Source organism: Chamaea fasciata, unplaced genomic scaffold (assembly GCF_029207755.1).
Source record: "Chamaea fasciata isolate MVZ Bird 193981 ecotype frontalis unplaced genomic scaffold, bChaFas1.0.hap1 SCAF_28, whole genome shotgun sequence".
Classification (NCBI taxonomy): Eukaryota; Metazoa; Chordata; class Aves; order Passeriformes; family Sylviidae; genus Chamaea; species Chamaea fasciata.
Window position 1 is genome coordinate 2,736,499 of NW_027094113.1, and position 10,860 is coordinate 2,747,358.

The 10,860-nt window shown below is 50.2% G+C and overlaps 1 protein-coding gene across 1 annotated transcript; it reads left to right on the forward strand.

Annotated features, from left to right (window-relative positions):
* Nucleotides 1-139: 139 nt before the first annotated feature.
* On the forward strand, nt 140-8,742 carry SLC35E1 (solute carrier family 35 member E1). The gene is made up of 6 exons (XM_066205592.1): nt 140-545; nt 1,493-1,563; nt 1,892-2,029; nt 2,632-2,757; nt 3,221-3,466; nt 4,098-8,742. The coding sequence occupies exons 1-6, from the start codon at nt 140-142 to the stop codon at nt 4,332-4,334; spliced, it is 1,224 nt and encodes a 407-aa protein (XP_066061689.1). The 3' UTR covers nt 4,335-8,742.
* Nucleotides 8,743-10,860: the final 2,118 nt, after the last annotated feature.

A 10,860-nucleotide genomic window follows, 5' to 3' on the forward strand; every position in this document is an offset into this window, starting at 1 on the left:
ACGCGGCGGGGCCGGGCCGGGCCGGGCCGGGCGGGGCGGGGGAAGTGACGCTCCGAGCCCGCCGGGGCGCCGCGCCCGCCCCGCCCCAGGAAGCGACGCGCTGGCGGCCGCGGTGACGTTCGGCGGCGGCTGCGGAGCGATGGCGGCGCCGCTGGCGGCTCCGGGCGGTGCCGGGCCCGGGGCCGGGGCCGGGCCCGGGGCGGGAGCGGCGCGGGGCGGGCGCGGGCCGGCGCTGCGGGAAGGGGCGCGGGTGTCGGCGCTGTGCCTCGCCTGGTACGGGCTGAGCGCCGGCGGTAACGTGGTCAACAAGCTGCTGCTCGGCGGCTTCCCGCGGCCCGTCACCGTCTCGCTGTTCCACATCCTGGGGCTGTGCGGGCTCCTGCCGCCGCTGCTCCGCGCCTGGCGCGTCCCGCCCGCCGGCCCCGCGCAGCTGCCGCCCCGCGCCTACCCCCGCTACATCCTCCCGCTCGCCTTCGGCAAGTACTTCGCCTCCGTGTCCGCGCACGTCTCGCTCTGGCGGGTCCCCGTGTCCTACGCGCACACAGGTGAGGGCTGCGGGGTGCCCGGGGGGATGTTCCAGCGCCGGCCGTGCTCGTAAGGAGGCGCCCTGCGGGAATGTCCGGGGGGCCAGCTTGGGTTCGTGCCCAGCGGGGTGACCTGGAGCCCGGTGTGTGCTCGTATGGGCACCCGGTGCAGTGTCCCAGTGCCCACTGTGTCCTGTGGGCACCCAGTGCAGTGTCCCAGTGCCCACTGTGTCCTGTGGGCACCCGGTGCAGTGTCCCAGTGCCCACTGTGTCCTGTGGGCACCCGGTGCAGTGTCCCAGTGCCCACTGTGTCCTGTGGGCACCCAGTGCAGTGTCCCAGTGCCCACTGTGTCCTGTGGGCGCCCGGTGCAGTGTCCCAGTGCCCACTGTGTCCTGTGGGCACCCAGTGCAGTGTCCCAGTGCCCACTGTGTCCTGTGGGCACCCGGTGCAGTGTCCCAGTGCCCACTGTGTCCTGTGGGCGCCTGGTGCAGTGTCCCAGTGCCCAGTGTGTCCTGTGGGCGCCTGGTGCAGTGTCCCAGTGCCCACTGTGTCCTGTGGGCGCCCGGTGCAGTGTCCCAGTGCCCAGTGTGTCCTGTGGGCACCCGGTGCAGTGTCCCAGTGCCCACTGTGTCCTGTGGGCGCCCGGTGCAGTGTCCCAGTGCCCACTCTGTGCTCGTACCAGTATCCAGTGAGGTATCCCACTACCCACCGTGTGCTCATACTGGTGCCCGGAGCAGTGTCCCCATCCCCAGTGTGTGCTGCCGCCAGCTCCAGGGGCCGTGCTCCGGTGTGTGCCCTGTGGGTGCCCAGAGCACCAAGGTCCAGTCTCTACAAGTGCCCGGGACAGTGACAGGGAGGGAGGGAGGACCAGTCCTGGGCTGAGCTCTGCTCCATCCCTCCGCTCGTGGTGGTTGATGGAGTTGTCCCAAGCTTCGGGTCCCCACCGAGGTTTTCTTCCTGTCCCCAGTGAAAGCCACGATGCCGATCTGGGTGGTTCTGCTGTCACGGATCATCATGAAGGAGAAGCAGACGACGAAGGTGCGGACAGGTTTGCTGAGGTTTCTTTCCTTGGCGGGTGCTGTGCTGGCTGGGGGCAGCAGAGCTCATGCTTTGGGTGGATTTTGTGACTGGAATTAGATGATGCAGATTTTAAAAATCCCTTTTCAATTTATTGTGAGTGTAAAACACACCGAAACAATGACCAGGGTGATGGTGTCTGATGCAGTGGAGTTGTCCGTGTCTACTGCAGTGACTTAAATTTCCTTGAACTACAGCAGTAAAATGGTTGATCCCTAAATCAGCAGGATGTGTGAACTCAGTTGGAAACTCTCAGCAGATGCAATTTACCCCTCTGTCCCTGCTCCAGGTGTACCTGTCTCTGATCCCCATCATCACTGGTGTCCTGCTGGCCACGGTCACAGAGCTGTCCTTTGACATGTGGGGACTCATCAGTGCACTTGCTGCTACTCTCTGCTTTTCACTTCAGAACATCTTCTCGAAGAAGGTACCAGCTCAGTTCACAGCACTGCTCGCTGCTGTCACCCTTCAGCAGGACAGGGTGTCACCTCCATTACAGAAATGGTTTTTTTTTGTTGGCTTTGCAGTCAGACGAGCCCAGAGGGATGGTTGTTACTTTGTGTGTCTGTTCCCTGCAGCTCTTCCTACCTGTTGAAGCTGTTACATTGAGTTTATCCTGAGCCCTTTCTTTATCCTCAATATGGATTTTTTTTTCTGATGGCAGTTCAATAGTGCTTAAATTCAACAGTTCATTGAAAGCTTTTAATGTATCTTGTTCTATCAAATGATTCCTCTGTGTTAAACAAGTCACTGTCAACACCGGGCACTCCTTGAAACCGCAGAAACAAAATTAAAGCGTGTGGTTTGGCTTTATTTAGTTACAAAATGGTTTCTGTTTTGTAGAGCTATTAATACTAATTTTAGTACTAATATCTTGTTGATACTAAGAGCCACCACTCAAAAAACCATTGTTTTTCAAAGAGACATCAGTTTTTCTTACTCTAAGAGTGTTTACTTACTTTCCTAGCTAACCTGTCCCCTAGAGCAGTTTCTGTTTCCTGACTGCTGTTCAATCATGGCTCTTGTCAGGTGTTGAGAGATTCCCGAATTCATCACCTGCGGTTGCTGAACATCCTCGGGTGCCACGCTGTGTTCTTCATGATCCCAACCTGGGTTCTGGTGGATCTTTCTTCCTTCTTGGTAGAGAATGACTTGGTGAGTGCTGTATTTGGAGAACTGTTCGCCATTAGGAAAGAAAGGAGCAAAAAAAATAAATAACAAACTCCAGCACCCAAGCAGAAAAGCGCCCTGAAGTGTTTCAGTGTAGTTCTTGTCAGTGTGGAAGGAAGTGTTGGGAAACACCTACAAATTGTTTCACAAGAGTTAGCAAAGTGTTTATTGTGAGAATTCCTGTCAGGGTTAGGAGAGGCAGTTTATGGGACAGCAGAAATTTCAGGAGCTGGGAGCTGGAGACAGGAGCAAACTCTCAGAGTGTGTGGGGAATGTCCTCCTGTTTCCAGCTGGGAGTTGCATGAAGCAAAGTGCTTGGAGGCCTCTTTGGAGCTCAGTGCAGACATTCCTTCCTCCAATGGCAGGCACAAAGTGCCTCAGGCTGTGTTTGTGTTGTTACCTGAAACCCGAGATAATTTTTTTCTCCTGCTGTTTGCTTTGCCAACAGAGCACCATGTCTCATTGGTCCTGGACCTTGATGCTGCTTATAATCAGTGGGTTCTGTAATTTTGCCCAGAACGTCATTGCCTTCAGTATCCTTAACCTGATCAGCCCCCTGAGTTACTCTGTGGCCAACGCCACCAAGAGAATCATGGTGATCACCGTGTCCCTGATCATGCTGCGCAACCCCGTCACCAGCACCAACGTCCTGGGCATGATGACAGCCATCCTCGGCGTCTTCTTGTACAACAAGGTAAGGCAGTTCTGTGTTTATCCATCCAGGAGGCACAGCTGGAGCAGCCCAGTAGCTCTGAATTCTTTTTTGTACGAGTTAAGAGCTGCTTGAGGGAAATTAGACAACGCAGAGGAGGGATGAGCATGGTCCAGGTGAAGGACCTGGGCCACACCAGCTGCTGGGCCTCTCACCAAATGAAATTTTGATCTTCAGCTTTTCTTGAGAAGGGCAAGATAAGGGAAGTAACTCAAAACCTCTTGAGCAAAAGATCAGCTTGTTTGTTTGGCACGTGAGAAGAGTGAGGTTTTTATTAGAAGACACTGATATTTTTTAAGACTCTAACAAAAAAAATGATGTGACTGTAGAACTGTCTGCTTTTTTCTGGGTATGTGAATATGTCTAGGTTGTATCTCAGGTGATATCTAAGAAAATTTACCTTCACTAAAGGGCTGTCAGGCTTTGGCAGGGGCTGCCCAGGGAGGTTTGGACTCTCCATCCCTGGAGGTGTCCAAGGAAGGCCTGGAGGTGGCACTCGGTGCTCTGGGCTGGGGACAAGGTGGGGGAGGGTCACAGGTTGGACTCGATGATCTCAGACTTTCCCAGCCTAAACAATTCTGTGAAAAACTTCCTTCCTTCCTTCCTTCCCCAGACAAAATACGATGCCAACCAAGAGGCAAAGAAGCAGCAGCTGCTCCCAGTCACCACTGGAGACCTGGTGAACTTGGACCGGCACCGGAGTCCTCCCGAGAAGTCCCAGAACGGCCTCACAGCCTTTGCCCAGCACGGAGACTTTCAGTACGGCCGCAGCAATGTCCTCACAGACCACTTCCAGTACAGCAGGCAGAACTATCCCACATCCTACAACCTCAACCGGTTTGATATTTAAGATCCTGGCAGACAGGTACAGACTGTGATATCAAAGTGTCCCCAGCATTATCAGAAAACTTTCAGTACATCCGTGAATGTCACAAAGCCATTGAACTGTGCAGGTTTGGCAGCAGGGCAGGTGCTTGTGGAAGGGGAGTGGTGCAGGACCTGCAGCTGCTGCTGGGCAGAGCTTTAAACCTGGAACAGCCAGACCTGAAACTGGAACCAAACCCACAGAGCAGCTGCTGGTGAGGTGCAGGTGTCACTGCTGAGTGGAACATCTGTCACTGCTCCTTTCAGAGTCTGCCAGCTCGTTGTTCTCTTGGCAGCTGAATTCTGGCCAGTATCTTGTTTCCATGCTGGTAATGTCACCTTTAACTTGTTCTCTGATAACGGTTCAATGATACTTTTAATGAAGCTTTCAGAAAGAAGTGAAAGCAAGGGGTACTTGTGCTTATCAGCATTTGTCTGAGGAGGATTGGCTGAGGTGGATCAGTGCAGGCAGGTAAACTCGAGTTCATCTCCAGCATCTGTGGAACTTCTTGTGGATGTTCACAACTCTAGTGCCTCTGCCTTCAGTCCTGGATGACAAACCAGAAGTGTTTCTGGAGGAGCAGGCAGTGGAAGGATTGATCTCTCCCAGAACTGCTTCAGGCACAGAAAAACACAGTTCTCCAAATCATTGCTCATGGCAGAGAACCACCAAGCCCAACTTAAAATCATCATTGTTTTCTGAATCATGTAGTCCTGTAACTCCAGACATTGCTATCCCTTGGCCATGCAGGAAACTCCTTCACAAATAAAAATGTTTGGAATAATATGATTTTATTTTTTTACTTCCTTCCCACCTGTTCTTTCAAAACTGTTTTGTTGCATTAGAAATTGAAAGGTGAAAGGTGTTTTGTTCTCAGTTTTATGCATAAGTTATGCTCTCTTATATGATTCATAGATTTTGAATGCAATGATTTGAACAATCATCATTATTAATTGTTTCTTAAATCTTTTTAGCCCCTAATTGTTTGGGTTTTTAAAATTTCTTAATTACTGCTGTTGGAGTAGCTGTGTGGATTTAGCCTGACTTCCACTTCCTGCTGGAAGAAGTTAAATTTTGAATCCTGTGCTGTTCCTGCAACTCCCCTGGCTCGAATAGGAAATTAAAGAAGAATTGTTTGGATCAGCAGTAAATGGATAATTTATGGTTAAGAGCTGATTCAGTATAAATTCTAGACAAGGTGATTGTGTGTGTCAGGTACTGCATTTGTGCATGGAAGGGATGAAACTTGGCTTTCATTCCTTTGAATGAAATCCCTTGGAATGAAGTGAAACCCAGCTTGGAACTTGGGCTTCACTGAATCAGATTTTTCTGTCGTTGCTTTAGCAAAAGGTTTTAGGGGCCTTCTTTCCTTCCCAGACTGTTGTACAGTGAGACTTTGATAGCATAAGTTTTATGCTTTTAACCAGAGAGGTACAAGACACCAGTGACAACGTTCAGGGAGTGGCACAGAACACTCCTCTTATTTATTGCTTTACAAATGACCATTTCCATGATGTGAGATGATGATTTGGCTCCTTTCTGGATAATAAAGAATTTATTTTTAAGTGCAAAATCAAGCTGATCTTATTCTTTTGGCTGCTGGGGTGGTAGTTACATGAGTAGCCTTCCACCAGAGAGTCCAAAAGTGGAAATGGTCCTTCTGAAACTTCAGAGATGGGTTAAAAATGCTGCTGCTGTGTGTGAGCAGAACTTCTTGCCTTGACTGGAGTTCAGTCTGTTCGTGCTGGCTGAGAACTTGGGCTTTTGGTAGAAAATCTAAATAAATCTGTCCCTAACCCGGGTGAACAAGGTCGTGAGGAAATCTTTCCTTCAGATGAAATTTCTTTCGCCTGTTCCAGTATTAATGTATGTATAATTATTTCTTTTTCACATGGGGAAAGTGCCAAATGTGTGTTTCTAGGGCTCACTTCCCAGCATTTCAATGCTTTTACCTACAGGTAACAAGGATTTGGTGGACTCTGGATTTGGATGGTGCTGACTGAAAGAGGCTGATTTGAGGATGAGAGGTTCAGGCTGAGATTTTGGAGAGGGGCAGAAGTTCTCCGGCTGCTTTCCAAGGGAGCTGGCTGTGACCTGTTAAATTCCTGCAAAGGCTGAATTGTGGTCTTTGTGCCTCAGTTTCCCTTTTGGAAAATGGAGATAATTCTCAACATTACAAGGTGTAAAATACCAGAAAGAAGTGGCAGTGCAAGCCCCAGAGATGCCCAGGCATACTCTGGGTTCATCCTCTGCTGTGTCTGCTGCTGTGCCACGTTCCTACAAGCTCAGCTGCTGTGAGGAGTAAATAAAAACCAGATCAGAGGCTTTATTAAATACGTTCAGATTAGTTTCCTTTTAAAGAACATAACCAAACCATTTCTGGCAAGTGTTTTCAGGGTGAGCTTGCCCTGCACACTCACCATGGCGGGTGTTAGGCTCAGCTTTTTCTGTAGTCTTGGCAGTAGACGAGGGTTTCCTGTTCAGAACCGTCCCAAATTCCAGTCTGAGCCCGTGGCTTCACTCTTGTCTCTGAAATAAACTCCTGTGCTTGCAGGGACTGGCCCAAGATGAGGATATCCCGTGAGGATAATGGGTTCATTTAGGGCCCAGGGAGTGAATCTCTTCCCTGGAGAGTCCCTGCCGCTCCAGCCCAGGTGTGTGAGCAGCAGGGAGGGTTGGGCGTGGTACGAGGTGCAATTAGAACGGTCGGGTGAGTCGGTTACACGGGGTGGTTTTGCTGGATCCCAAATCCCAGTCCTTAAGCAATATTGCCCACATTCAGGGAAAGGAACTTCCTGACACTGCTGTAATGAACATTTTAATCTTGGACCTCTGCAAGATTTTCCATTTGGCCAAGCGAGATGTTTGTTTTAAGCTGGTTTGTAAATGAGTGGCGTGTTTGACTCTGTCTGTAGAAAGTACAGAAACACTGGAATAAAGAGGGCAAAATCTGCACAACTGTGTACCATGACCCTGTTATTAAATCAAAGCCAAGGGGGTTGGTTTGGGTTTGTTCCTTGCAGGAAGCTTTGGGAGTGTCATAATGGCCACTGGTGAGGAGTTGCGTGGATGTTTTGCTGTGGGTGATGCCTCACACACAAATGCTGTAACCAGGGTTAGAGCACAGGCACTGGATTCCCTTGAGATATTTTGATTTCCACTACGTATTTTTTATACATAAATACATCACACCATTGAAAGAGTCATTGAAAAGCAGTCCTGGGTAGTTGTGGAAATAAGAAACCCAATCTCTCCCCACTCCACGTGGGTGTTCTGTTGTAGTTCCAAAGAGTATTTGGTGCTCTTTCAAGAGATCTTAAAAATATTCCCCCTGCAGGTTCAATTTTAGTACCCAGTGGTGGTAAGAGTATCTTTATCATCTGGTAAAAATGCTTGTGGTTTTTTAAATAACTGAATGCTAAATAAATTTGAGGCAAGACTTAGGCTTTGTAAGTGCACAGTGATTTGTAAAAATAGTTTCGGTGTTTTGGGGTCAACTCATGATGATTTCCAAAGCTCAGTTTTCCTTTCTAATCTCTGTTCAAACCCGTTTTTTTCTGATGCAGCATTTTGCAGCAGAAGGAACTTCTGCCATGTAGCTCTTTGTGAAACAGGTGCAATATAAATAAAGGGAAAATTTTGTTTTTCCAAGGCTTAAATTTCTCGGCCGTGCTGTGAGCTGTTAAAAATAATTCTGAAATCTCTTTGTGGTGATGTTCCAGGGCAGTGAAACAAATTTGTTAACCCTGTGACAAGCGATACACTCACAGTGTGTAGATATCCAAGGGGCAACCTGCTTTCTTTTTTGTTTTCTTGTTTATGTTAGACCTCTATAAATTGATGGGAATACGGGTGAGTTTCCCAAAAAACCCAAACCAACCCCACACTCCTTCCTGTGTGGAATCCTGCTCTTCAGCAAATGAAGTTTATTGTGTTGTTTTCCTGTTCTCCAACTCTTCTGTTCTGTGAAGTTCTGGATGTCTCTCGGGTCCCTGTGGATCTTGCTGGGATCCCTTGTGGAATAACCACACTGGTCACTTCCAGCTCCTGGGACTCCTTCCTGCCTTACACCAAGACTGGTTTTTGGTGGATCCCTCTGGAGCTTTTGGGGCATTTTGTGGATAAACCATTGCTGAGGAACGAGGCAGCAGGAGGGTGACCACGTGGGCTCCAACAGCAAGGCAGGAATGGTGGTGGAATGGAAGGTGGCAGCAGGAAAACTTCTATATTGGCCAAAATTTGAAGTTCATCTGCTCTTCTGGGATCTGTGAATCTTCAGGACAGCAGAGTGCCTCAGAATCATGGTCAGAGTCTGTATGATTATTTTTTCCATCAGTTATTTGGATACATGAGAATATCCATCCTCCTGAGGTTTTGCATCTGTAGATGACACAGTGGGTTCTTCACACAACATCTGGATGGTAATAAACAGTTCTGCCTTTTTGTGAGGACGGCTCAGTGTCCTCTGTGATGGGAAACCCTGTGAGGTGAAGGTAATACCTGAAAACAACGACTGGCCCTCCCCCAGTCCTTGCAGATCTCGTGTGGGAGATCTACTCTACACAGCACAAACCCACACTCTTACTGTTCTGTGTCCTTATTCTAGTATCCTTTTAGCTTTAGGCCTACATCTACACTGTTATGAAAGCTTTCTGCTTTTTCTAGTTCCCACACTTGGATGTGTGAAATTTTAAGAGGCAGAATCCTGAGGTGGGTCCAGAGGGGGATTCCACCTCCTAAACTGAACTCTGGAGGATTTCTCTCAGACAAAAGCTGCCAGGACTGACAGCTCTGGCTGGCCTTGGACTCCTGGGGGGCCACCTCTCAACTGTCCCCAAGACACGTGGGTGTTTGATGGCACGTGGGCACGGCTGCTAGTTTGAGTTTGGGATGACGGCCACCGCGTCCCATCGCCACCATCATGAGTGTCCGCCACCCTGAGTGTGGCACTGTGACACCTGGCTCTGTCCGCCACCCTGAGTGTGGCACAGTGACACCTGGCTCTGTCCGGCACCTTGAGTGTGGCACTGTGACACCTGGCTCTGTCCGCCACCCTGAGTGAGGTACCAGTGACTTTTGGCCTGCCCTGCTATGTTGGAGGTGGCCAACTTGGACTTCCAGTCTGCAACACCTTCTTGAGTGTGACCAAAATTGACTTGTGGCCAAGCCCACCACCTTGGGTGTGGCACACTCGAGTTCTGGCCATGCCCACCCTGGGTGTGGCACACTCGGAGGGTCATCCAGAGCCACGATGCTCATGGTGGCATCTTCCCCCAGCCAGCCCACACCTCCACACATTACAGACCCCACAGCTCTTGTGCGAGCCACAGCCCTCACTGCCCCACCCCACCTGCACTCGGGTCTCCAGGGCACCACACCCATCTGCTGTCACCCCTTCTGTAAAAACAACACCCCTGTGCACCTCTGTCCCTTGTTGTCAGCACTCCTGCTTTGGGATCTTTGCCTGTGCAACTAAAACCATCACGAGCTGGGTCAGGAACTCTGCTCGTTCCTTGTCTCTAGCTCCCTTTTTATTTGCCCGGGGACAGCAGCAAGTTCCTAATGCCATTGTGCCAGGGACCACAACTGAGCCCCCATGTCACTGTGCTGGGGACACCAGGGAATCCCCAATGTCACTGTGCCACGGGACAGCAGGGACAGGCCGATGTCACTGTGCCAGGGGACAGCAGGGACACGCCGATGTCACTGTGCCAGGGGACTGCAGTGAGCTCCCGCTGTCACTGTTCCTGTGTTTCTGCCCTGCAGTCCCACCTTTTCCCCGGAGGCGGCGCCAGCGAGCCCTCACGCCCTTGCAGTTGCTCACCCTCACCGCCAGGCGGCAGCAGCGATTTAAATCGATCCAAAATCTCAGGTTTGTCAGAGGCAGGAAAAAATAAATACAGAAATCACTAGTTCCTCTTTAATTAAAATTTGTGACTGAGGAGCTCCACCACTGTGACATCACCCCAAACCTGCGAGTCCAGGGGAGACCTGTTTGTGGTCTCTCCTGCATCCTCCTTCCCCTCAGCATCCCCTCACTGCCCCAGAGTGCCCAAGGGGATGATGATGTGACTTCTGACCCTGGGAGTATTTTCATGTTTGGCTTTCAGGTTTTTATGCTGAAGATGCAAAGCAATGAGCAGAGCAGGATATCAGCATCAGAGGGAGGTGTAAGCACTGACTCCTAGACTGAACTAGATCCTACTTTTCAGGCCTCCTCCCCTTCTTCTTTCTCCCCTCTCTCCTTCCCCCTTTCTCCCAGCTTTCCTTCTTCCTCCTCGTTCTACTCCCATAATGACAGAAAACTAAAATGGAAATGCAGAAAGAATATTTAAACTTAATGGCACAAAGGGAATAATTAAAGACAGGCAGAGTCTGCCAGGCCCCTCCACATCCACAGTGTCACAGAGCTATCACTGCTCTTCAAACCTCACAGTGCTAAAAGCAGATCGTCTCTTCAATGACTTCTAAACCTCTCATGAGGTTGCCACAGACTCCAGAAACAAGAAAA